The 26,608-nt window shown below is 38.8% G+C and overlaps 5 protein-coding genes across 7 annotated transcripts in view; 1 reads left to right on the top strand and 4 right to left on the bottom strand.

The window, feature by feature from the left end:
- LOC134823196 (uncharacterized) overlaps window positions 1–26,608 on the bottom strand; it is a 175,476-nt gene that overhangs the window by 104,233 nt on the left and 44,635 nt on the right. Inside the window, exons 2-4 of one of the 2 annotated variants that reach the window (XR_010161263.1) lie at window positions 5,270–5,390; window positions 4,930–5,103; window positions 4,763–4,825 (exon numbers count right to left, since the gene is read on the bottom strand). The gene's annotated coding sequence lies outside the window, so the exon portion shown is untranslated. Of the gene's footprint in view, window positions 1–4,762; window positions 4,826–4,929; window positions 5,104–5,269; window positions 5,391–26,608 lie in introns of those variants that run through there. The other variant, XM_063834582.1, reaches the window with a different exon arrangement.
- Window positions 670–3,661, top strand: LOC134823228 (uncharacterized). 2 transcript variants are annotated; one of them, XM_063834624.1, is made up of 6 exons: window positions 670–806; window positions 1,149–1,292; window positions 1,519–1,629; window positions 1,741–1,881; window positions 2,866–3,081; window positions 3,245–3,661. In XM_063834624.1, the coding sequence occupies exons 1-6, from the start codon at window positions 707–709 to the stop codon at window positions 3,259–3,261; spliced, it is 729 nt and encodes a 242-aa protein (XP_063690694.1). In that variant the 5' UTR covers window positions 670–706; the 3' UTR covers window positions 3,262–3,661. The 2 variants fall into 2 exon arrangements, with proteins under 2 accessions (XP_063690694.1, XP_063690693.1); XM_063834623.1 differs by having other exon boundaries at window positions 2,866–3,661.
- On the bottom strand, window positions 5,498–12,960 carry LOC134823221 (zinc finger protein ubi-d4 A-like). Its single transcript, XM_063834615.1, has 7 exons — window positions 12,824–12,960; window positions 11,416–11,565; window positions 11,059–11,196; window positions 10,691–10,877; window positions 9,700–9,778; window positions 9,365–9,513; window positions 5,498–6,559 (listed from the first exon to the last, which is right to left on the bottom strand). The coding sequence occupies exons 1-7, from the start codon at window positions 12,956–12,958 to the stop codon at window positions 6,423–6,425; spliced, it is 975 nt and encodes a 324-aa protein (XP_063690685.1). The 5' UTR covers window positions 12,959–12,960; the 3' UTR covers window positions 5,498–6,422.
- On the bottom strand, window positions 15,611–16,627 carry LOC134823223 (dehydrodolichyl diphosphate synthase complex subunit DHDDS-like). Its single transcript, XM_063834617.1, has one exon. It carries the CDS (start codon window positions 16,534–16,536, stop codon window positions 15,631–15,633), a length of 906 nt encoding a protein of 301 aa, XP_063690687.1. The 5' UTR covers window positions 16,537–16,627; the 3' UTR covers window positions 15,611–15,630.
- LOC134823190 (oxalate:formate antiporter-like) lies at window positions 16,775–26,336 on the bottom strand. The gene is made up of 9 exons (XM_063834572.1): window positions 26,189–26,336; window positions 23,806–25,886; window positions 23,361–23,689; window positions 22,380–22,498; window positions 22,004–22,179; window positions 21,654–21,866; window positions 20,945–21,411; window positions 20,128–20,329; window positions 16,775–17,413 (listed from the first exon to the last, which is right to left on the bottom strand). The coding sequence occupies exons 2-9, from the start codon at window positions 24,065–24,067 to the stop codon at window positions 17,334–17,336; spliced, it is 1,848 nt and encodes a 615-aa protein (XP_063690642.1). The 5' UTR covers window positions 24,068–25,886; window positions 26,189–26,336; the 3' UTR covers window positions 16,775–17,333.

Genomic DNA, 26,608 nt, shown 5'->3' with positions numbered 1-26,608 from the left:
TGCTTCACCCAATTACTAGAATTAGTAAACTACACGTCCGCCGTGATAGCCATGGAACAGTATATTAGGGCTGTAACGAGGACATGCTTTGCTGTGCTTTTGGGTGGTGTCGCAATCCGGTCAATAAAACCGTAAAACTGATATTTCTAATAATCAATCAAGATAACTGTATTTGAACTACGTGTCCTTTCTTTGAAATCTACCAACTATAACGGATGAACGTTTGTAAGGAAGAGACAACTAATATGACACCTTACAGTGCAGCTTTATCAGGTCAAACTTGAGACAGAAGACTTGTGATTCATGGAAATATAAAGAATGGAGATTTCAAGATAACCAGAAAATCACTGAAAGGGCCATTTGTTGTAAGTTTAATTGAAGACAAGCAAGCTTTTAACTCTCGTTACAAATTATATGTTTCCAGAACCACTTGAGGGTAGGCATATAATATAATATATTTTCTTAAGAATAAAGAGATTTATTTTTACTCACGTAACACAGCACAAATCATTTAAAATTGAGTTTGTTTCACAATTTTAATTATCACCTACTTAAAGACCATCAATATGAGACCGAATAAGGCAGTGTGGACCGTGGGGGAGCGAAGTAAATCAGTGATCGTCTTACCACTACAATCCTTCGATCAAATCAATTCTTAATGCCAGTTCAGTTAACTCGGTATTTGATTTGTCATTTGTAACTAATCATGAATATTCTAATACTTGTTCTATCAGTTTTTGTTTTCGTGAGTTCAACAGATGAATTATCCCAGAATAGTCCAGAAATACAGCTTAAACCGGAGCCTGGTAACTTTAAATGTACTGCATGAATTAAGTGTTATTTCATGTTGGCTCGACGAGATAATATATTCTATACATTGAATATTTGAAGATGAAAATACATTGATTTTCTTTCTCTGTTCGACGGTGTGATGAATCTTTGTTTGAGACCCAAATGTAGTAAGTCTTCGAACAGACACGTTCATAATGATCTCAAATTATTTGGTATATAACAAATTTGAGATCATTACGGACGTCTGTTGTGAAATTACTATACTAGAGTTTCGCTTAACAAAGATTCGTTCGACAGACAAAGACATTTATCAGACAGTTTTACCATACGACTAAAAAAGCAGTTTTTATTCCCAGAAGAATTTCTGACACCACCAGAACCTGAAGTAAAGAGTTCTAGGCCGGCTATTGGTCACATGAACACGACCATGTCGGTGGTTTGTTCCTTGGTTAACGCTCCGGACGGGGACGGGGACGTGACACAGACTTGGACAAGAAACAGTTAGTAGAACTTAATTGAAATAGTCATATCCGTCAAAATGCACGACTTAATTACAACCACCAACCAGAGTCCTGTAGGAGTCAGCTCAGTGATATTTGCAAATCAAACTGTTTATCCGCCTACAAATCTCACAAAGTCACTTCTCAGTTTGATGAATCAGTATGTATTGAGACTAGTAGTATTCTAGTAAAACACACTAACACGAAGTGTGATCAGTGTGATCAGGTGACGGTAAAGAGATAACAGACTCAGATGACGGATTCAGCATAGCTTCCTCACAAGATGATGATACAATAACTTCAACCCTCACAATAGGTGCAACCGTCAACACTCAAGGTACTAAGAAGAACATCCGAATCCTTCAACGTAATCGTTAAGTTTTTCTTTTAAATTCCCTATCCCCTTCAAGTACAATTCGATCGACTAAAACATTTATTAACACCTCAGACGATATCTACAAGTGCAAGTTTACAAGCGGGGACGGTACAAACTGGGAGGGTATAAGAAGAGTATTCCTCTTCATAGTGACCCCACATGATGCTACTGTGAACCAGGGGGACTCAGCTACTCTTTCTTGCGTCATGACTGGTAAGTGACTGGTAAATGACTGGTAAGTGACTGGAAAGTGACTGGTAAGTGACTGATAAGTGACTGACAAATGACTGGTAAGTGACTGGTACGTGACTGGTAAGTGGCTGGTAAGTGTCTGGAAAGTGACTGGTAAGTGACTGGTAAGTGACTGACAAATGACTGGTAAGTGACTGGTAAATGACTGGTAAGTGACTGGAAAGTGACTGGTAAGTGACTGGTAAGTGACTGGTAAGTGACTGACAAATGACTGGCAAATGACTGGTAAGTGACTGGTAAGTGACTGGAAAGTGACTGGTAAGTGACTGGTAAGTGACTGGTAAGTGACTGACAAATGACTGGCAAATGACTGGTAAGTGACTGGTAAGTGACTGGAAAGTGACTGGTAAGTGACTGGTAAGTGACTGGTAAGTGACTGACAAATGACTGGCAAATGACTGGTAAGTGACTGGTAAGTGACTGGTAAGTGACTGGTAAGTGACTGGTAAGTGACTGGTAAGTGACTGACAAATGACTGGTAAGTGACTGGTAAGTGACTGGTAAGTGATTGGTAAATGACTGACAAATGACTGGCAAATGACTGGTAAGTGACTGGTAAGTGACTGGAAAGTGACTGGTAAGTGACTGGTAAGTGACTGGTAAGTGACTGACAAATGACTGGCAAATGACTGGTAAGTGACTGGTAAGTGACTGGAAAGTGACTGGTAAGTGACTGGTAAGTGACTCTGAGTAGTCATTACTCTGAGTGATATTTTACACACAGTTTAAGCTCGGCTTCACAAGGGTCAACTAGTTCTTTTCTTATTTCCTCCGCGTTACAAATTGTGTATCTATATACTGGCTATACTACTGGTAAGAGAATTATGAAATACTCGGCTGTATATCAATGTTTAATCACGTATCAATAGTAGTTTCAAGGTAAAATGTTTAAAAAACTTTCAGAAATCTGTTAAAGTTACATAAGCAGTAACAGTATCTCCTCAGATATAGTGAAGAACTTGACCGTGACGTGGGAAGATGATCAAGGAACAGAAATCAGCAAACTTCCAGAACACAAGTTTATAAACGGTATAAACATTGGTGGAGTTCAGGAATCCAGTGTGATGATAGAGAATGCAGTGAGAAACTCGACCTTTACGTGCACGCTGTATCCGTATGTTAACCAGCCGTATAGTACTGAGGTTCATCTTTTGGTAAACGGTTCGTGTAAATGGATGGGTGTTCCGATCATTTTTAGCTTGCTGTTTTTTGTGTTAACATGTTAAGAGTCGCGATTCTTTGAAACGGTTCAGATTTTTTATTAAATTTCGTCATAAAATTGTATGGGGATTCTTAATAGTTTATTAAATTGACGCGGTTTCAGAGTATCCCAGAGTATGAATATGACGTTGAATGACGTAACGTGACAACTACTTTCTTTTGGAAGATAATCTCGTCCTAAATTAGTCTAATGATGATAAACCATGAGAATCTTATTTGTTAAAAAACAATCAGTTAGGAAATTTAAGATTACATGATGTTTTTGAATTTGTAACTTTGTTGTACAACTTTTTTACAGCTGATTTAATTATCAATGTTAGGGGACGTTGTACTTTGTCAAATAATTTATGTTTTGTAGTCGAAGGCCCTTTAAATGAATAGAACGCTGTTATGAAAAAATAATATTAGAGTTTAATTTCAAAATGTTTAAAGCTAGGCAAGACCAATGATACGTGTTTAAATTGTATTCATTATAATACTCCCTTGTGTAGTGTATCTTAAACAATAATCTCAGAATGTGTGCGTGAAATTTCCGAGCGGCTTAATCAAGAAAACGGTAAGAGTTACGGGGCTGGTTTTTTCGGTATAGTGCCGACAAAACTATGAGGAGGCAAAATCACAAATGATTAAGGTTTTTTAAATCGGCCGGTGGTAAGTGGTTTAACTGATGGTTTTGTACCACAAATGTTACATAAAAAGGCTCACATTTTCTCCCTCCTCGCTCTCTCTCCCATTACTGCATATTTTGTAGCGTTGGTACATATATCATGATTAGGTTAGCCGCAAGATTCACTGTTATGTACTACTGTAAGCTTGTTAGGGGGGAGAGCACTCATTGCGGTCTGTTTGGACTGCAGAGAGAGTTCATACTTTCATACGACAATGTTATGCGTGTTTTCAATTATAATGGGCGGGTTTATACTTCTGCATTTCAACTGCGATAGTGAGGTCCCGGCCGAAGGCACGGGTTACACTAGTACGTGTATAACTATGAACTATAATCTAGCCTTTATTTAGTCAAAGACCAAATCACTTCTATAACCTTTTTGTAGAATGTATGGATTTAAACCATTTATTTCAACTCTTTGACACTAACTACTTTGTAAGTTTAGATCCCTGTATTTTGAACGAGTACCTAATTGTAACTTAACTGTGCTAAACTTGTTCGACACTAAATGTATTCGTAAGTAACAACACATTTTATTAACAATGATTTGAGCTGGTTTTATTTGTACTCTTAAAAGTAGCTGGAAATCCGGACGTTCGGGGGAGGTTTTGAAAATTCGGACACACCCAGACAGAGGCAGGGGGTGGTCTGAAAATCTGAGATTTTGGCGGACGTCCTTAGTAGATGGGGCAGTATCCAAATAGGCAATAGCCCGACCCCTGCACTGTTCGGCGAACAGGGGTCGGGCGCGCTATCTGGATACTGCCGTCGCGTAGATGGCCCCTAATATCAATGCGCGCGCGTGACGAAATCGAAATAGTGCGCGCATCGAAATTGACTGACAGGGTGCGTACTCTCATTACTAAGTACACCTGGCGCCTTCCCAGATGTACTCTTTTCAAAGGTGACCGTGCCAACTAGGCTCCTCTACCCGTAAACTCCTACATTTCTTACCTTTTGAACTGGTTCGTGTACAACGATTCGGTTTCGCAGCAAGGTTTTTCCCATGCACGTCCGCTGAAAATAGCTATTTAATTCGACGAGTTAGTCACATCATACCGAACACTTATCAGAGAGTTGCGAAGAAGTTTCCTAGAACATTTATGAATAAAATAACTTACTTTGAGCACTTGACCCGACTTTGTTTTCATTCTTCTTACTATCCGTACGTCTACGTTTATTGAGATGAGTATGACCAGAATGACTGGAAGAATTCACAATTTGCTTTGCATTGTCAGAATTCTTAACATCACCAGGAAGTTCTAACTCGGGGTAGTCAGCTTCATCTATTGCAGCTGAAAATATGGCAGCTAAGAAGAAACATAGCAAACAGCACACAGCAACAAAAAACTTCTCTGCAGCTCGATTTTTAAAACTCAACTAACTTAAAACACCTTCAATATTCAGAAGCGATCCCTGCCGAATCTACATAGAGTTAGTTTTTCTCACATTAATACTTACACACTGGACAATCCCATCTTGTTTCCTTGGTGAGTTTATTGTAGTAGAAAACACGACCCCCTCTAGTTTTAGAGTGTTTTATTCGCCATTCAGGGGGCAATGACATGCGTATCTGGTAAAACTGTGCATTTAAGAACATCTGAAAGTTCTCTTGGAATCAGTAAAATTTGCCCGCTTTGAAGCAACTTACCCATTTTTTCAATTATTTCCAAATCAAACCATGGTTTTCACTATTCATACAGCTGCACTGTAAATTATCAATATTTTGCCCCTTATGTGCTTTGAATTGCCGACCTACCGTTAAAATACTCCAAAGTCTTACTGATGACTAGTTTGCATTAATCGGTTCTTGAATAATATTTGTAACGGATCAAATTATCATATCTCTCAGGTTGTGAAATTTTACATTTTGTTCATTTTTAAGGAGTAACAGCAATAAAACGTATCCATATATCATCTATAAATTCAAAATAAGATATTCAACAAAAAATAGATCGATTTAATGGCATTTAGATTTGGCGACATTCGACTAAATCAGTTATGAAATGAGAGCTTGTTGACTTAAAGGGTAAATATTCAAACTACTGTAAATTGTAAAAGCTACTGTTTGAACTACAAATACTACAAACTGCAAACTACAATGATAGCGTTTGCTTTTAATGAAACCGATAATATTTAGGAAACTATGTGTTTAACTATGATAAAATCAAATAAAAATGCTGAGTTAAAATTTACATTATTATTAGCCTGCTTTAAAGTGTTTGTAGAAAAGGTTTTGAAAACAGAGTTGATAAAAATGAGGTCAACTAACAGTTCAAACCAGAATGTAAACTACGGAACAAAAAATCATCAGAGTGAAAATCCTGAATCCCATGTCATAAATATTACATCAAAAGAATAAAGAGCCCATTTTAATAGTATAACGAACCTTCATAATTTGTTGCAAGGACAGTTTACACCCAATATATTTTGTTGAAACATTAAACTCAAACACGTATACACACACGGCTTCCGCGAGCCATAAAACATAAAGTCTACGATAAAATACTAGCAATTTGATAAAATAAAGAGCTTTGTATCTAAAAAGCACCACCAATAATTTGGCTACGCATAATATCATATAAAGATGAGCGCTGCAAAGCGCGGCAGGTTTTCAGGGTCGTTTGTTGCACATGTGACAGACCCAGCGTCCCTCGGGCGGGCGCTCGATGCGCGGCGTCAGACAATACATGTGGAAACCACGGTCGCACTCGTCACAGAACAGGAGCTGATCGTCATTATCTGATGTACCTGAGGGATTGGGAAAGTTATTATCCTGACTGGTATTATCAAGTTATTAGGAAATATGCAGTGATAAAATACAGGGTAAAAATACAAATAGATACACGAAACTATGTAACGTTTACACCGCTATTCTTGTTAAAAAGAGCAACAAAAGAGCATCACACAGGGGGCCGGAGGGCGATAAAATTTAAGTGGAAGTCAGCATGAAGTGCGAAATGTACTGCACGTGCAATGCATAGCGCGGGAGCATAATGCATAACGCACGTGCACAATCATGTACAGCGGTATCGTAGCCGGGGATGAGTAAGAGTAAGTAAGAGTGTAAACCTACCTATGAATGGTAAGTGTCATGTCACTCCCTTGGGTGTGTGTGTGTTGCTCTTGAGTTAGAAAGATCTGTGATATTATCAAATATCTGTGATAGTATCAAATAAGTTAAGTAGAAAATCTCCCAAAATATGTAAAAGTTAATTAACATATTATTATATGATTTGCATCATCACATCAATTTTGGTCAAATTTCAGTTCGTGTTTATAACAAATTTCGATGGCAGGAAAACTTAAACACGCAATTTGGAGCAAGACATTAAAATGGTAACATCTCGTGCTAACAATGTAATATTCCGACACATTCTCAGCATACCATAAAACCTCCTCCACCAAATATTAATTTAAACTAATTCCATGAACTTTTAATTTATCGGTTCTTCATAAATGGTAATTATTACCAAAGACTTCACCTCGAAAGCCCTTTTCCATTGGGAGCAAAATAAACGTTCATATATATAAACAAATCTTAACGAAATTATCACGTGATGATAATTTCGCCCACGCATACTTTAAAAAGCGTTAATGATCGTGAAATTTAGGAGGGCACCACCATAACTTGACTTTCAACAGCGCTCCGTGTTGTTATTATCTTAAAATCATAAAATGCAATAATATCTTAATATATAACGTTGTAAGATATGTATATACAAAACAAAATCCATGATAAAAATCATCCAAACAATCCAGTCAAATATAATACAAATGAACAATCAACAAACATACGAATCGTACTGAGTACAGGTGACAAGTAGAAGGTATAAAAGATGCTGCTAAACGCGGGGGAGCAATGCACCTTGGGTTGACCCAAGGTCACGTCGTCAATCTAACCGCTTGGGGATCGCTCACAGTTTAAGTATGGCAGATTAGGGGGAGAGAAATGCTTACGTTAGTGTAATTTCTACTCAATAGCCGAACGTGGGAGTGATTATGGAGGCCTGTCTTAAATTAGCCGAAATCTGGCTTACTTATGAACGATCCCTTGTAGATGAAGCGAACGATAGGTCGATAGCGACCAATCAAATACAAGTCAAAACGTGAGGTGCCTCGCAAAGATCCCGGGAGAGCCAACATATTCTTAAAGATAATTAACTTATAGTTACAGTTTGCAGCAGCTGGCTGCATTTTCATTAATATGATAATTGTATTGTACAAGCTTATATTTTAAACCAATTTCAGTGTCCGTATTATATAATATATAAATCTTCAGATCATACCATTATTTAGCGATTAGTTAATTAATTGGTACTTATTCGGCTCATAATTTAAATTATTAACTTTTATAAACAAAAAATCGTCAATATTCGCGGATTTTCATAATAAATCAACAGGTCAATTATGTATTTGAATACTTTATGTTTTAAAGGGTTCTATATAATACAAATATATCCAATATTCATAACACAATTCTTGATTATACATGCTCAAAAAAGACAGATATACCTTACTCGGGATTATTATGACCGGGATAAAGTGGTGGGTTTAGGGTAATTTTGCCATATTTTTCCCGAACCACATTTTCACCGGTCGTTAATAAACCCGCCTACTCAGCTTTTAGGGTTCCCAAGGGGTATGGGTGCTCATATTTTAATCGTTGTCTTATATTCACTAAAGAAGACTATTGGGACACTTGTTGTAGGTTTTTCGACTTCATTTGGCTAAAATTGCAAAAAATTCACCTTTTTGCCCAATTCTTGTCATATACCCTTATTGTCAAATTTGATTTAAATAGGCCAATTTTTAATTTCTTAGGTATTGACTATCTCTACATAATGAAATAGGACTCAAAGTAAAAGTAACAGTTAAATTAAAACTTGAATTAATTAAAACTGATGAAAGGGATGATCCAGATGAAGATAACGAAGATGATTACAACTTATTGGAGGACTAAACAGCTCTCCCTTTATCTTAATATCGATCTGGTTGTTACGCTTCAAATGTTAAAAATTATTTTCCATCTAGTTTGATTAACCACGAGTCATTATTTCTGTCTACTTTCAACAATTATTGATAATTCTACTTGTTTCACAAGTTTTAGCAATGCGAAAATTTCTAAACTTGCTTATCTCTAATAAGGAAATTTACATCTGAGACAAAATTTTTGAATCTAAAATTGAAAGGTTGGACACCGGTAAAATGGCGACCGGGAAAATGTGGTGGGTTTTGAGCAATTTCGCCATATTTTTCCCGAACCATATTTTAACCGGTCGTTAATAAACCCGTCGTAATAATCCCGAGTAAGGTAGTATAATCCCAGAAGTTAAAGAAAAAACAAAAAGCGCCAGAACGATTTATAAAGCATATTAAACGGGGCAGCATCTGTCTCGAACAAAGAACTTTTACAATACAAATCATCATCCAGCCACCTTCAACTATACAACCTAATGTTAACTACCTAATTAAACTATAATTAATTAATTAGAGTCGAAGTGATCAGCGTGACTAAGAGTTATTTTCAACAGGTACATTTTGCTTGCTTCTTACCACAAATGCTACACGATTTGCACTCTATGCACTGCCAATTGTAGCTCTTAACGTTTTCTGCCAGAGATCCCTCGAATTGGAGACAGGAGGGATGAGCTGATCTGCCGCAGTCCACACAGGATATCATGGCTTCGTCTGTTTTCTTCTTCCTGGGTGGGAAATTGGTTAATTATACAAAATATTCAAGTTACGTAAAGAAATTAGAAAATACGGCACCTCCAGGGCTCAGGAGGGTAGAGCATAAGTTAGGGAAAATATACCATTGGTTATAGTAATGAGTTATGACCGCTAATATCAAAAAGGGTCGGACGATAATTATTTAAAGTTAAACTCACTCAGCATCTCCGAGACAGAAATCACACACGTTACTAGGAGGCTTCTTTTCAGCTCCTTCTTGGGGTACCTCTGATACAGCTGATGGAGGTAGAAGTGGTGAGCAGTGGTGAGCAGTGGTGAGAAGTAGTGAGAAGTGGTGAGAAGTGGTGAAACGTGGTGAGAAGTGATGAGAAGTGGTGAGAAGTGGTGAAACGTGGTGAGAAGTGGTGAGAAGTGGTGAGAAGTGGTGAGAAGTGGTGAGAAGTGGTGAGAAGTGGTGAGAAGTGGTGAGAAGTGGTGAGAAGTGGTGAGAAGTGGTGAGAAGTGGTGAGAAGTGGTGAGAAGTGGTGAGAAGTGGTGAGAAGTGGTGAGAAGTGGTGAGTAGTGGTGAAAAGTGGTGAGCAGTGGTGAGAAGTGGTGAAACGTGGTGAGAAGTGGTGAGAAGTGGTGAGAAGTGGTGAGAAGTGGTGAGAAGTGGTGAAAAGTGGTGAGAAGTGGTGAGAAGTGGTGAGAAGTGGTGAGTAGTGGTGAAAAGTGGTGAGCAGTGGTGAGAAGTGGTGAAACGTGGTGAGAAGTGGTGAGAAGTGGTGAGAAGTGGTGAAAAGTGGTGAGAAGTGTGGAGAAGTGGTGAGAAGTGGTGAGAAGTGGTGAGAAGTGGTGAGAAGTGGTGAGAAGTGGTGAGAAGTGGTGAGTAGTGGTGAGAAGTGGTGAGTAGTGGTGAGAAGTGGTGAGAAGTAGTGAGAAGTGGTGAGAAGTGGTGAAACGTGGTGAGAAGTGGTGAGAAGTGGTGAAAAGTGGTGAGAAGTGTGGAGAAGTGGTGAGAAGTGGTGAGAAGTGGTGAGAGGGAGAAGTGGTGAGAAGTGGTAAGAAGTGGTGAGAATTGGTGAGAAGTGGTGAGCTAATGTTGATTCATAAATAAATCTTAATGGTTAGAGAGTAAAATTAATCAAAACAAAGGTGTGAATAGAAAATACTGAACCAATTCCGCTCAGGTATAATAATAAAACTCACGTTTAGGAGTTTCGGATGAGGTAGGATCAGTTTCATGTTCAGTTTCTTCTACTTTTATATTCCTAGTACTCCTTGTTGATATAACACTACTTTTGCGTGATCTGGAGCCACGTCTCACGTTCTCTACCGGACCTTTACTTCGTCTGTTACCTCTACTCTGTCGCTTACGCTTCCTTTCGTAGTACATCTGGGTGGTTTGGGTAAGGAAGGACTTTCTCTTTAGAGTTTTTAATTTATATTGAAAAGTAAATACTGAAAAGTGATTGGGCGAAACTAGGATAAATTCTAACTTAACATACTAGGATACATTAAATAAGTTCAGCACGAAGCTACTGTAGAACAGATCAGTAAGTATTATTATATCACACCTCATAATCATCACTAGAAGGGCTGAGCTCCTCAGGGGTAGGTTCACTAGAGGGTCCAGTATCAAGCCCCATGCTCTCCTCGCTCACTAACTCTGGTTTTATTGATAACGGCACGTCCTCTGAGCCAGCCGCTGCTCCCTGGAGTGAGTTGTAGTAAGGTCACGTGGTGTGTGGTATGTGGACCATGTTATTTAATGAGTAGTATCGCTGGTCATGGTATGTGGTTAGATGATCTAAAATTATTGATAATATGGGCCCAGGAAAATTTGGGAGTTTACTGTCTGAAATCAAAATATCCAACACTACAAAAAACGAAACTTCACAAAACTAAACTATCGCTATAATAGAGTCAATTACCTCTTCCGTACTGACGACGACTTCAGGAGCGGGAGGTTTCTTCTTAGCTTTAGGTAACTTCTTCCAGTACCTCATCTGGTAGGCGTACTCTATTCCCTTACCTACAGGCTCTACTCTCTCGCATTTCTTCTTCCATATATGGCAGTCAACCTGCAGAGGATTAGAGTTTAGTATTTCTTAAATTAGGATTTTTAGATACACATGAATGTGTGAAAGTATTGACATATTATGATTATTAAACCATTTGTAGAGTTTAAATGGCACATATATTGTTATTAATTAGACAATAAATAAACTAATCCTCCTATAACGGTACATTTTAAGTGAGGGAGAATTAAGATGATTTGGTCAATGCTCATGTGAATTATGTTACACAGCTGCCTGCTTATATAATAATGGTGAGAAATAATAAACATAGAACACAAGCTACCTACACAAGCACACCAACATTAGGTAGGTGTTGTCTCTTGGTGTGGTGTTGTCTCTTGGTGTGGTGTTGTCTCTTGGTGTGGTGTTGTCTCTTGGTGTGGTGTTGTCTCTTGGTGTGGTGTTGTCTCTTGGTGTGGTGTTGTCTCTTGGTGTGGTGTTGTCTCTTGGTGTGGTGTTGTCTCTTGGTGTGGTGTTGTCTCTTGGTGTGAGGAGAGTGGAGTCCCAGTGAAATGATGCTGAGTGTTGTCTCTTGGTGTGAGGAGAGTGGAGTCCCAGTGAAATGATGCTGAGTGTTGTCTCTTGGTGTGAGGAGTCCCAGTGAAATGATGCTGAGTGTTGTCTCTTGGTGTGAGGAGAGTGGAGTCCCAGTGAAATGATGCTGAGTGTTGTCTCTTGGTGTGAGGAGAGTGGAGTCCCAGTGAAATGGTTGTCTCTTGGTGTGAGGAGAGTGGAGTCCCAGTGAAATGATGCTGAGTGTTGTCTCTTGGTGTGAGGAGAGTGGAGTCCCAGTGAAATGATGCTGAGTGTTGTCTCTTGGTGTGAGGAGAGTGGAGTCCCAGTGAAATGATGCTGAGTGTTGTCTCTTGGTGTGAGGAGAGTGGAGTCCCAGTGAAATGATGCTGAGTGTTGTCTCTTGGTGTGAGGAGAGTGGAGTCCCAGTGAAATGATGCTGAGTGTTCACTATTCAGTGTGCGAGTGTGTGACTGGTGAAGTGTTTGTTATCAGAGAGAGTACAGTATCAATGAAACAGTATAATAACTATAATGAAACAGTATAGTAGTCGTTCAATCCTCAATAACCCATCTTACTGCTACACAAAATACATGATGTATGTAATGTATGTAATGTTAAATGTATGTAATGTATGACATTACATACATTGTGTATGATCCCCACCAGGTGTGATCCGTGTGATTATTAAATCATCTTCACGGTCTGATGACCCACTACTATATTACAGGAACTAACAGGAACTAACCTGGGCAATGTTAGTCTGGGTATCAAGGAAGGGGAGTCTGCTCTGTCGCTCCACCAGCAGCTTGGTGTTGAAGGAACTGGCGGAATCTAGCGCATCTTTGTACTTGTAGTTCTCCAGCAAGTCTGATTCCAACATCCCTCCCTGGTGCGGGAGAGTTAGAGAGATGGATAATATTGTAATGTTTACTAGTGCGAATAGATGACAACTTGGGGTTAATTCAGAATTCACTCTACTCACTCTATTGTAAGTATTAGGAGAATTTATAATTTCTTAAAATTCTATTAACGCTTCCAAATCGGTAGATATTTGAACTTTTGAATTGTACAGACTGGACTGTAGCTACTGTTTTTTCATGAAGACACAGAGAAACAACAACAAATTTCTTGAATAAGTTAGAAATTTTGAGGGTGATTAATGATAGACCTAAAAGTAACAGTTTACAAAAAGTTTTACTAGACTCGTTCCTTAAGTACAAAAAACATAAGAGGGTCACTTAAATAAATATTGAATGGCTGTGTCTTTTTACAAACATCATGAAGTTTATATTAGGTCACTGAAGCACAAAATGTGCCTTCTCATATTAAAAATATCAAAAAGTCTCATCTAAATCCAACAAACACCAATTCAGACTAAATAATTCAGGGTAAAACAAAGTTGTCTCAGAAAGCGAGAGATATTCGAACTTCACTATCGTAAGTCGTAACTAATCCTATGCTACAAAGTTCTAGATCGGGTAGGGTTAACTAATTGAGAGTCAATACCATTTAAAATACTAAAATCAAACACTTTCGAGCCGGGGGATCCCCAGTTGATAGCCTCGTAATTCATAAAGTATTCTCCAATACTGAACGGTTCCTCTGAATCAACTTCTCGTTCAACCCCCCTAGATTTCAACAGTGCTGACTCCAGCCTGCGTTCCTTCTCCAGCACATCATACAGATCCAACCTCTCCGGCCTGGACTCAGTCTCTGTGTTTATCAGGATTGTTGAGTGGTAGTGAGTTTTAAGTTGGCGTTTATCCTCTGTCCCAGAGGGCCACTCGTAGATCAGCTTACCGGCTGATAATTGGGGTGCAAGGGAAATTAACGCTTTGTTGAAAAGAACGAGAGACAGACCACGGGTTAAGTTACATTGGGGGATCTCAACTTCAGAAGTTCCGAACTTGTGAACTGAGAACCCAACTTGGCTGTCCCACAGCTGGTTATGGAGACACTTCCTGACTTTATGTCGTGTCCAGTGAGTCTGAGATGGCTCACTCAACCAATTAGTAGTCTTATCAAATACAGATAACAATATGCAGGGGTTCTCGGAGTGGGCAAACTTTCTGATGGTTGGCACCTTGAAGCCCACATTGTTTATCAGAATCCCGATAGTTTTCTCGGGTGCAGGTTGTAAAAGTAGTGAGTCGTTGTTTCTGATTTCTTGGATGTTCTCAGTCCGATGAAGGGTACATGACGCCTCAACATTGAACTCGTGACCAGGTAAATTCCATTCTCCAGTTAGATTAGAGTGCGATTTTGAGCTGTGTGAAAACTGAAGGCTAAAACCATAGCTTTTAAGAACGTTCATACAAAATTTAGAGTATAGTTTGTGGGCGATTTCAGGGTTTAAGCTCTGAACAATCGGTGAAAGATTGTGCGACACATCTGATAAAGTGTTCTTAAAACTAGACCTCTCCTTTTTAGGGGAATTCTTCTTAACCGGAGTGGGAGTTACAGTTTTAGTGTCTTTTCTCTTAACCCTGGTGGATTTGACCTTGACGACGCCGATGTTTCTGACACATGTCACAGGTTGGGCAGCAGAGGAGGGTTTGAAAAGTACCCTACTGCAGATGTACATGCAGTGCTGAAATCCTTGCCAGTCTACCGAGAGGTTTCAGGCCTGGGGGATGGTGGTTAGAAATTTAGTTCACGTGGTTAGGGTTTTGAAAGTAAAAGGCATTAGGTTATTGGGAACATTTAAAGAAGATTCATGTCTTTTTTTTATTATAATATCGATCACACAAAAAGGTAATTTTAAGTAGTGATCATAAGTATTTAAACGCTGATAAAATGTAAACACAGAGAAACGCAATTTAATTACATTGATCAACAATTATTAGAGAATTCCCACTTTACACTTGTCAACTACCCGGCTACAGGGTAGCTAAAAAAATACGAAATCTCATTGACTTCTCAATAATTTGTAAACGGAGCCACGATGTAGTAATTGTTAAATCATTGATTACTTAAATTACCGTTCGAAATAAATGTACAGTTAAATAAATTGACAACAACAATTACTGTTTTTTCTTTCCCAGTCAAGATATTATGATAAAATCAGTTACTCTACAAAAATATACCCATAAAATGTAAATGTGCGATCAGAACTAAACCATCTGACGAAACTAACAAACAATAAAACACAAGTAATGACAAAACACTAAGCCCCAGCCACAGTAAGCTGAGCACACTGTTCCAACAACACCCTCCTCTCACCCTTCAACAGTAAGCTGAGCACACTGTTCCAACAGCACCCTCCTCTCACCCTTCAAGCCCCAGCCACAGTAAGCTGAGCACACTGTTCCAACAGCACCCTCCTCTCACCCTTCAAGCCCCAGCAACAGTAAGCTGAGCACACTGTTCCAACAACACCCTCCTCTCACCCTTCAAGCCCCAGCCACAGTAAGCTGAGCACACTGTTCCAACAACACCCTCCTCCCACCCTTCAAGCCCCAGCAACAGTAAGCTGAGCACACTGTTCCAACAGCACCCTCCTCTCACCCTTCAACAGTAAGCTGAGCACACTGTTCCAACAGCACCCTCCTCTCACCCTTCAACAGTAAGCTGAGCACACTGTTCCAACAGCACCCTCCTCTCACCCTTCAACTCACTCACAAACTGCTCAGTCCTCCTCAGGTGAGACTCTACATACGCCTCTGTGACCGCCTCATTAAAGTGGCATTCCTCGTGTGACTTGAGGCTGCAGTGTTCTGCGTGAGCAACTGCCGCTAGCTCTGACTTTGTCATCTTCTCTAAGAAGGGTTTGTATGTTTCTCTGTGTTCTGTTAATAACGGTTCCTGTCTCTGGTAGTCTAGCAAGGAACCAATTAGGTGCCAGAAGCCAAAGTCAGGCCAGAGCACCTTGACAAACTGCAGGGCAGCAAAGTTAGCTTGCCACATCATGTAATCAGATAACCGCACCTCCCCTGACGTTCTCAGCAACATATCAACCGGGGGCAGATCCTCACTGTACAAACAGGAGTTTAGTAAAGTCTCGTTTATATCTGTTACCCGGAGTTTACCCTGGGCCACACCTTGAGCCATGCAGTTCACTGAGGTGGTGATCTCGTCACGTGACGTGTACGCCAGACACAAACTCAGGCAGAACTCGGAGTTGTTCAGTGTTTCTAGTTCTAGTTGGGCCATTGTTTTGGTTATGTGGGCTGGGAAAAGTGTTATGTCTCCCAACACGTTTATTCTGATCCCTTTTTCGTGGAGTTTGTCTATTTTGCTGAGCAAATAGTTCATTTTATCTGACATTAACGAAAACAGCTCTGCTTTCTCCTCTTCTGATCTTTTGAAGTTCTCATTGCTGAAAGCATACACTGAAACATACCTGATGCTGAAAGTTTCACAATAATCTAATATTTCTCCGATCTTATCGAATCCCATAGCATACGATTCAGATCGAGTGATATCTTTAACTTGCGCGAATCTTCTGTTCCCGTCCATGATAAAAGCAACATGTTTAGGGAGACTTCCACTGCAGACACAGTTTATGATGAATTTTTGAAACCAGGAATATTGAACCCTTTCAAACCAATCATCAGTCATACCTAGGATACACGTCTATTAATTATTATGGAATGCGAATTTTATTGTTGAAGCACAGACAAATAAGCTATAAAGACTGGATCTAGAAATTTAGTGTTCAGGATTAAGACATGTAAAATAAATGAGACATGAGTGATTTTCGGTATGATCAAATTAATTTTTAGTACTACAAATAAATTCGATTTATCAGATAAAATTCGTTTTTAATAAAAATTGTTCAATAAAACTAAATGTCTCTTTAAAAATCAAATCGTGTTACGACCTGCCAGTTTACAGAATACATGCAGGTTAGCATGCTAGCAGTAATAAAAATGGTTTAATGCAGTCTAGTTAGTTTTAAATACCTAATAAGTCTCATAAATAACAGTCATCTCTTTATCATAAGTTATAGCAGTAGTAAAATCAGGAAAATTTCAGGAATCACACGCAAACGTAAACGGCATAATTAATAATACTCTCAACAGAAACCTTTATAGCATAAAAGCAGAAAAAACATGCAAATAACAAAAATTAAAAACCACTCATTCTTTATAATATCACCCAGTACTTATTAACATATTCTGTCTGAACTCTAAATAATACATTCTCCTCCACTCTCTACATCAGCGACTCAGTACCGCACATCACAGTGCCACACATCATCAATAGCCTAGCTATAAAAGGGTAGCCTTTTAAATTAAAAACAGCTCTTAGAACTACTTTTCCAACTTTTCCACTTTTTCGTACCACTTTGGGTCGACTGGTTTTATCATACAATGTACCAGTGCTCCAATACCTGGGAATAAACACACTCTTAAATGTCTGCTTTAAATCTTAATCAGAAATTTAATAGAACTCATTCTTCACACTTCACTTGTACTTGGTTGTTGTTTTTACTGTAATATATAGATCTATCTTTGTAAACCTGTAAACCTTATAATGCTAAATATGCGACTTATTTAATGAGTCCTACCAACTAACTATCCAAATATTTAATCACAAAGCAATAATTGTAACAATTAAAGCATATAACAACAGTAATTGTAACAATTTATACTCGCCGTAGAGCAACATTTTGTTTATAATTATCATTAGCAACATTCCTTTGTATATATTAGAAAGCAGGTCGTATACAATTATATCAAATAATTGCTATACTATTTAAATAATTGATATACTATTTAAATAATTGCTATACTATTTAAATAATTGCTATACTATTCGTCAAATACTCTCAGTTACCGTTAGGCCCGTGTTTATTAGCAATGGTTGTTAGCGTAACCATTGTACCACTCTAACTACAAAACAGAGAGTTTTCTTACGCACATCTTACGTCTCCCTTACTGTACAATACACCAGTTTTACAGGCGCTAACTACGTTACAAAGGGTTGAGTACTGCAGACAATAGTTGAGTACTGCAGACAATAACCCTTTTAACTGAACCCCTTCACTTCACAGCTATATATTGCATCAGGACACACCCTTTTAAATCACTTCCACCAGACGTACAAGACCCGTGCTGCTCACAATTACCCACAACCTAACTAGTAACCACACAGTTTGCTGGTTTGCACGTCATCCCATGATGCTGGCTACACTACGAGAGAGAGAGAGAGAGAGAGAGAGAGAGAGAGAGAGAGAGAGAGAGAGAGAGAGAGAGAGAGAGAGAGAGAGAGAGAGAGAGAGAGAGAGAGAGAGAGAGAGAGAGAGAGAGAGAGAGAGAGAGAGAGAGAGAGAGAGAGAGAGAGAGAGAGAGAGAGAGAGAGAGAGAGAGAGAGAGAGAGAGAGAGAGAGAGAGAGAGAGAGAGAGAGAGAGAGAGAGAGAGAGAGAGAGAGAGAGAGAGAGAGAGAGAGAGAGAGAGAGAGAGAGAGAGAGAGAGACAGAGATATTTCAACGTTCTCAGTTGTTTGTCAATTGTTTAATTTTCTCTTTTTGGACTTTTCTGGTGCGTTGTTTGTCTTGAAATTGTTAAAAGTAAGGGTGGTATCGTTACTTCAACTTCACATTTTTGTATCGTTACTTCAACTTCACATTTTTGTATCGTTACTTCAACTTCACATTTTTGTATCATTACTTTTAAGTTCGAATAGAATACTGAAATTCTAGATAGTTACAATTCAGCATTAGCATAATATATCATTATTAATTAAGGGGGCAGGGGGGGGGGATTTTGAGTAATCACCCTGAAACTTTCAGGATATGTTCTAAGCACCATTTAGAAACTTTTTCTTTTTAGAATTTCGAGATAGGCCTTTGAAAATTTTTTATTCGATTTTGAAAATCTTTGACCTCTTTTTTTGACGATTTTTCCAAAAAATTCTAAAAAGAGTAAAAGTTTCTAAATGGTGCTTAGAACATATCCTGAAAGGTTCAGGGTGATTACTCAAAAAATGTAGGAGAAGATAGATTTTTAGACTCGATTTTCAGGGTGCGCTATTGAAAATCGCTCGCGCAATACAATTACACATGAGCGCTGACCTTTGACCGGCAATAATTTCGGCTAGGAACAATATTTTTCCATGGGACCAAAAGTAGCAGATAGATATCACTCCCCTCTATTAGAAACAACTATAAAATCAATTTCGAGAGAAATTTCATAAAGACCCCCCCTGCCCCCTTAACAATTTAAACTTTTTTTAATTCTTCAACAAAGTTTGAAATGTCATAGCTTCTTTAAACTCTCATATGATCTCGTTTAACCTTCTAAACCAGTTTTAAAAAGTATAACAAGACATTAGATAGCACTATCATGAAGGTGTTTATACTGACATTGCTACTTCTCTTCACCCTCGTTACTATCACCGAAGGTATGTCCGTGTAATCAGGCCTGCATCCGATATGTTCAATACTTTGTGATATAACTTGTCATCTTTCATCTTCAAAATCTAATGCTTTGTTTGAAAGAGTATAGTGGAAAATTTAGGCGTTAACGGAAGCTGATTTGAATAAGCCGTGAATGCCTAATTGTGTACATAGCTTATACAGAGTCTGAGTAGCACAGTAGATTTTTAACCTTTATATGTCTTCTTGAATTTAGGATTTTCAGCTGGTGAAATGTTTGAGAAACGAACAGCTGATTCTGATGAGGAGGAGGTAAAGTTCGAAACAAGGGACGAAACTGAGAAACCAAAAAAGAAAGGAGGAAAATATAAAGGAGGAAGGCGATGGTAGACGTTTCAATCAGATGTTGGCCGAATTATATCATTTAACACAATTAGTTGTTATAGAAGATTTTGAAACTTAGAATATTGTTTTTTTAGTTATCATGGGTACGTAATTCTAGATTAAGCTGATATTTTGTTTCGTGGATTTAGTTATTTTTAATCGTTTTAACTGTACATCTTACATGGAACATGCCAATTTGTTAAACGACTTGCATCTCAAATGAATCTATCTAGATTTTGATATAATTAAGAGACCATAGGATCCGGTAACCTATTTAAATCAGGAACTACAAATGATTACACAGACTTCTCACTTCATTAAATTAGCAAAAGAGAACACTGACCAATAGCAGCAGCGATGGAGTAGAAGGAAGTATCGTACAGGAAGGGTGTTGGATCCATTACCCCAGCAGGAGCTATCTCCATCAGTTTAGCTATTGTAACTGTCTTGGCTTCTATCAGAGCATCTACTGCACTCACGTCTGAACCAAACTTTTCTAGGAACGCAGCTGGGTCTATTTTACTTAGGAGATCGGTTATAGCTGCCTGAAAACAAGGAAATTTTGTTGAAAGTTGAAACAAGTGCCATTATCGTTTGCTACAACTACAGTGCCGACTGCTGCTATTACTTTGTTACTGGAAGAATTGGCAATGTACGAGTACAACCTAAATTTGCGGCGAAGAAAAACTCGATAAACAAAAAACATTTCGCCGTTGACTGCGTAACTGTTTAAGATTTCACGACAGAACAAATACTTAGCAGAGAGATGTGCATCATATCAGTACACGTATATAAGAATGTAGCTAATTAGTCGTATTGTATAGTGAGGCAATTTCCTGGCGTGCAGTGTACACATAATGGTTACCTAATTAGATAATTATTGGAACTCTGCCAGCTCATTACGTACAAAATGTGTACACAGCCGCGCCGAGTCGCCGCCATCTGACATTTTTACTGGTTCTCGAAGGTTGACCTCCAGTAATCAAGATATGCTTATATGTTAAATGTGTATGAAAACCAGCCAGGAAATTATGTGCAAACATTGTAGTTCAAGTCACTCAGACACAATTTACCGCATGTAAACGTAATATTTTAAAAACATAAATAATGAATAATGAATATTGATAATAATTTGATAAGAATTCAGCTACACACGTCACCTTCTCAGAGATAGCCTTCAAGTAGAGGAAAGCTGAAGGTCCAGCAATAGCGGCTGTACTGCTAAACAGAAGCATTTTACCATGGTTAGCGCCCACGTACTTTGAGCCAAACAAGTCACTCTCATAAGCCGGAAGTATAGCATACATGCCCCCAAACATTGAGATAGCCGCCACACTGAGGCCACAGAAAGCGGCTAAAGAGGCGGCTGACTGGTACTCCACAACTTGCCGGATGATAGTGGGCAAGGCGGCGTAGATAGCGATACTACCAAACATGAAGATGTGGAAGGTAGCGGGACGTCCGATCTTGTCGGAGATGGCAGCCCAGGCTAGACGACCCCCCAGGTTTCCTACACTCAGCATAAGAATAAAGGAGGAAGCGAAGGCTGCAGTCACGATGGTGGGGAGTGTTCCACTGAATACCTCCGACATAAGCGGCTTTGCTGATCCCAACAGCGCCAAACCACCTGATCAGCAGGGGTTTAGATAAATTAAACCATTCGCATTCCACAAAGTCATCTCTTTAATGGTAAAGGCTTATATATATAAATTTCAATGGAAGAGATAAATATTTGTTTTTTTAAAGATATAGATTTAACTAGAATGATCAGGTAGCTGCTCACACACACACACACACACACACACACACACACACACACACACACACACACACACACACACACACACACACACACACACACACACAAACCTGAAGCGGTCACTACGAGCGCTGATCCAAGGGCGATGAACTGAGGCATCTTAAACATGTCGTCAGTATGCACGTTCTGCAGGGACTGGGTGGGCGTGGCAGAAGAGCTTCCTGTTATCTTGTAGGTGGGGTGGGGTTTCTTGATAGCTAGAGCGGATCCCATCATGGCTAAAGTGTATCCTACTCCCATTGTCGCCAGCGTCATGGCCGCTCCTATGTGAAGGGCGTTGAGATTTTGGATTTACATTTTTTAAAGACAGGCTTTACCTGACCAGTGATATGAACTTCTGCGTCGTGTTGATTCTCTATTTAAAAAGTAAAATTAAAATCGATCTAAGAAACTATCTAACCGGTGTCTCCGGATCCAACAACGTAGAATCCCTCCTGCAGTCCTTGTGTAGAGAGCTTAGCAAGATCAGCAGCATTAGCGTACACCACCTCCACCATCTTACCCCCGGACTCCGCAAACAATCGCCCATTCTCTGTTATAGTCTCCACTGCTGCTCCAAGGTACGTAGGTAGGGAACTGTAGGGACAATGGTTTAGAGTTCAGAGAGTCACATCTTCAAACTATCCGGCATGCTTCAAAAATTTTCGACAGGGTTAATTAATAAAAACCGAGCCAAGGCCGAATGGACTTAGGTGTGATTTTGCATATCAATTGGAAAGTTGCTCAACTCCAAATCGATACGAAACTAAATTGGGATGAACATGGTGTAGACTGACCTGAATTTCTCCAAGAGTACATTAGCAACCGGAGCAAACAAGAGAGCCCCAGACCCGAACCCCATAATACAGAGTCCTGATGCTAGTCCTTTCTTGTCCGGGAACCACTCTATAACGGTCTGAAGGTTGGACATTGTGTTAAAGATTTAAGGGGGCAGGGGGGGGGGGTCTTCATGGAAATTTTCTCAAAATCGACTTTTTAGTTGTTTCTGATAGATGGGAGTGATATCTATCAGATGCTTTTAATCCGATAGAAAAATATTGCTCCTAGCAGAAATTATCGCCGGTAGAAGGTCAGCGCTTGTGTGTAATTGTATTGCGCAAGCGATTTTTGATCGCGTGCCCTGAAAATCGAGTCTAAAAATCTATCTCCTCCTACATTTTTTGAGCAATCACCCTCAAACTTTCAGGATATGTTCTAGGGATCATTTAGAAGAGATTGTCCCGGCAAAATTTTGAGATAGGCCTTTAAACATTTTTTATTCGATTTTGAAAATCTTGGACCTGGTTTTTTGACGATTTTTCGAGGTCCAAGATTTTTAAAATCGAATAAAAAATGTTTAAAGGCCTATCTCAAAATTTTGCCTGGACAATCCCTTCTAAATGATCCTTAGAACATATCCTGAAAGTTTGAGGGTGATTGCTTAAAAAATGTAGAAGATAGATTTTTAGACTCGATTTTCAGGGCACACGTTCAAAAATCGCTCGCGCAATACAATTACACACAAGCACTGACCTTTTACCGGCGATAATTTCGGCTAGGAGCAATATTTTTCTATCGGATTAAAAGCATCTGATAGATATCACTCCCCTCTATCAGAAACAACTAAAAAGTCGATTTTGAGAAAATTTCCATGAAGACCCCCCCTGCCCCCTTAAACAACAAGTTTTATTATCGGGTAAAAAAAAGGGAGTAAGAGCAGTAGATGAAGGTAAAATTGTCTAGCTAAGAATCATTCCATCTAAGCTGGCTAAACTGACCTGTATAGGAGGCGTGTAAGACAAGCCCAGCCCAATACCTCCTAAAACACCGTATCCCAGGTAAACGAGCGCAATATTGTGCGTCGCCACCCCAGCAGCTGATAACAGGAAGCCACCACCAAACGCTACTGCAGCTGCTGCAACTGCAGCTCGGGGCCCTACCTTCATCTGCCATTTACCAGCTAGCGCCGCGGAGAAACCATGGAATGCGAAGAGGATGGACATGGGGACCACAGCGGAGGTCATGGACCAGTCTTCAGCGGACGAGCACACAAAACCAAAGTCACGTGTTAAGGGTCCACTCATTGCAGACCAGGCGTAAGGAGCTCCTGAAGAGGGAGAGATATTTCAAATATGTCAAACATTTCAAGTGTCTCAAGTATCTCAAATAGTTAGTAGTAGATCGGTAGAATCTAGTGAAACACACAGTGCTATCTTGACTTACCGATACAAATGTGGGTGAGAAAAGCCGGTATAATCATAGCATATCTGTTGGTAAAGCCAGCAGGAGCCACACTCTTCTCCGGGCTGAAAACAGAAGACAAGGACAAGCTCCGGGACTGCGTGTAGGATGGTGAGGAGGGTGAGGTTAGATGAGGTTTAGATGAGGTTAAAGAGGAGGTAAGAGAGGAGGCACGGCTGAGGGAGTAGAGCGGCACTGGTCGGCAGGCCACTTGTCGGAATAGGCCGGAAGCACACGACAACATGGCGGGGTGTTGCTGCTACTACAGCTCTATGCTACGTGTTTTACTTGCTGAACAGTTACTGGTTAAGGCCCGGAGATTTTGATAATTTGTGTGTTATAATATGTGATTTGGATTTTACTTTTTAATTTAGTTGAGGGTTTGATCGGTTTCTAAATCGGCAATTTTTGTTTTTTTAATTTAGTATATTGATTTTATGTGTTGACAAGATAACAAACTTTTATTGATAATTTGCATTATAAAATGCTCGAGAGACTACTGAATTTTTTCAAGCCAGCATTCACTATTCAGGCATCAATTATAAGTTAAGATTCACCAGCCTAGCTAAGGACACAAAACAACAAAAGGCAGAGGGAGAACTTACTCGTTTTTTAAACAGCATTCTGAACAAGCCATGTAAATCGAATTTAGGACATTTACTGGGTCAGAGTTTACATTCTGGAAACACAATTCAATATTCAAGCTAAAGAAGTTTGATTACATTTCCGCTCATAGTAATTTGAGAGGAATTAAAGGAGGGATACCTACTCACTCCTAAGGTTAAGTACTCAAATACTTTGAATACTTAGTTTACTAACGGTTAACTTCAGTTGTTACAGTTTATGTTAAATCATGGGCTGTACATACTGGGTGAATTACTGACTACGTGTGATCTACTGCAAAGACATTATACAAAAACTTTCGAAAAATATTTATTGGCAAGTAGCTTCTAAACTGTCATGTCGATCGCAAGATTCCAAATAAAGTACTTATTAATAAATCAAGATATGACAAGATACCACACACGGTACATCAATATATTCAAGGAATTAAGATGCTTAAAACGTGTATTTAGGTGTAGATTGTAAGTTAAAACTCGTAATAACCTAGAACTTAACAGTAAAACTACAAGATAAGGAGAGGCTGAGGAGGGACTGATAAATATATGTTATAATATGGGGATAAATACTTTAATCAGATTACAGGGAATAGAGGACACTAGGGCGGAACTTTCCAAAACAAGGTGGACACAAGAGCGGAGGGACACGAGAGCGGTAGTCTGACTACCGGGTAGGCACAACAGCGGAACATTCTTAAAAGGGTGGACACGAGGGCGAATGACATGACTAACATTTACATGGACACGAGGGCGGGACCAAACACCGTCCTAAATCATGAACTAGTAATAAACTTGTAACATCACACAATTTAACTTTAAACTTTGTTTATAATTATATGCGTCAACAGTCTTCTAATCGTATAAATTATTTTTTTTATAATTTTAGTTGCTGTCATCTCAATTTTGAATTGATTGTAACTTTCACACAGGGTTATAGAATATTTGAAATTCTTATCAGATGTAATTAAATTATCGAATATGACTTTATTTTAACAGCGAAAGGATATCAATTCATGCGACGGATATCATAATTGGAGTAATTTACCCGTCAGTTCTTATAATTATGAAAGCACACAAGTTTGACTGAACTTCACAATTTGGTCCGTCCAAAAAACGAATTTTTTCATGAAATCTGTAGCATATTGAATTTGTTTTGACAAGTTCTCTATGAATAAAACGACGGTTGTTACCACAAAGTTTTATTCAAAGTAGTACCTTTAACTATACACAATTATATAAACCAAACTCATCTCCGAAAATGAAGCCAAAACATCCTCACAAGCAACGAACTAAAGTCTATGAGTGAACACTACGTGACATAATAAATTAATAATGCATTAGAAACTATTTAAGCTGAGTCCAGAAGTACGATTAGATCACCAAAGAATCCAAAGTCGCCTAGAAGAGAAGAGAGAGACCAAGGTTTAAACTTCATCTTTTACTCTGAAATTGATATAATTAGTTCATACAATTACACTATTACAGCACTTCATGGGATCAACTCAAAGTGTAATGTATATTGTTCTCTTTTCTTCAACTGAATGTGTTGCTCTTTTCCCGTTTAAGTTAAATCAATGATAGAATGTTCAAGCGTTTTGCTGTGTGACACAGCAATACACTTAAACTATCTGTCCCAGTTTTTCAATTGTGACCCAGTTTTTTCAATTGTCGTTAATCAAAGTTTCATAATTAGGGAGTTTTAATAAAAGTTTCTTATTATAAGGAATAAATTTCAGTAAACTTACTCTTTGGAGGAACGACCTGGACTTTAGACAGACCGTAATAAACGATAGGAGCCATGACGACTATCTCTCTTATGGGTTTTAGGAAGTGTACAACGTTCTTGACAAGGGCTGCTCCAGACATGTTGAGATTTTGCTAAAAGCAAATAATATTTAGATTTAATTAGAATTAATAGGTTTGCATAATATTTGATTCATTATAATCAAAATACCAGCTGCTAGAGGAAATAACTTACTTTCAGCAGGATTTATTATAGTATGAATGTTACAAAATAAATTATTTTCAATTCCATTATTCAATATCAGTGCGTTTTAAGTTTCTGTTAAAATTAAGTTTAATTTCTTATGATCAAGTGACAATTAGTCACTTGTTTTAGTATAGCTACTTGTTATATATAGCCTGGCAAGGGGGAAAGTTCTCTA

The sequence above is a fragment of the Bolinopsis microptera genome, chromosome 11 (genome assembly GCF_026151205.1).
Source record: "Bolinopsis microptera isolate Bmic1 chromosome 11, MBARI_Bmic_1.0, whole genome shotgun sequence".
NCBI classification, from domain to species: Eukaryota; Metazoa; Ctenophora; class Tentaculata; order Lobata; family Bolinopsidae; genus Bolinopsis; species Bolinopsis microptera.
This window is presented reverse-complemented; position numbering and strand designations above follow the sequence as displayed.

Excerpts from the sequence above, each read along its gene's own strand:
- LOC134823228 (XM_063834623.1), top strand. The coding sequence starts at position 707 with ATGAATATTCTAATACTTGTTCTATCAGTTTTTGTTTTCGTGAGTTCA. Across the intron at positions 807-1,148 it reads ACAGCTTAAACCGGAGCCTG|AAGAATTTCTGACACCACCA; the intron begins GTAACTTTAAAT and ends TTTTATTCCCAG. Across the intron at positions 1,293-1,518 it reads ACAGACTTGGACAAGAAACA|GTGACGGTAAAGAGATAACA; the intron begins GTTAGTAGAACT and ends CAGTGTGATCAG.
- LOC134823221 (XM_063834615.1), bottom strand. The coding sequence starts at position 12,958 with ATGTTGGAATCAGACTTGCTGGAGAACTACAAGTACAAAGATGCGCTA. Across the intron at positions 11,197-11,415 it reads TCGTCGTCAGTACGGAAGAG|GGAGCAGCGGCTGGCTCAGA; the intron begins GTAATTGACTCT and ends AACTCACTCCAG. Across the intron at positions 6,560-9,364 it reads CAAATCGTGTAGCATTTGTG|GTACATCAGATAATGACGAT; the intron begins GTAAGAAGCAAG and ends CCAATCCCTCAG.
- LOC134823223 (XM_063834617.1), bottom strand. The coding sequence starts at position 16,536 with ATGGACGGGAACAGAAGATTCGCGCAAGTTAAAGATATCACTCGATCT.
- LOC134823190 (XM_063834572.1), bottom strand. The coding sequence starts at position 24,067 with ATGTTGTCGTGTGCTTCCGGCCTATTCCGACAAGTGGCCTGCCGACCA. Across the intron at positions 22,180-22,379 it reads GTACTCTTGGAGAAATTCAG|TTCCCTACCTACGTACCTTG; the intron begins GTCAGTCTACAC and ends TTGTCCCTACAG. Across the intron at positions 21,867-22,003 it reads TGTTGGATCCGGAGACACCG|GAGCGGCCATGACGCTGGCG; the intron begins GTTAGATAGTTT and ends CCCTTCACATAG.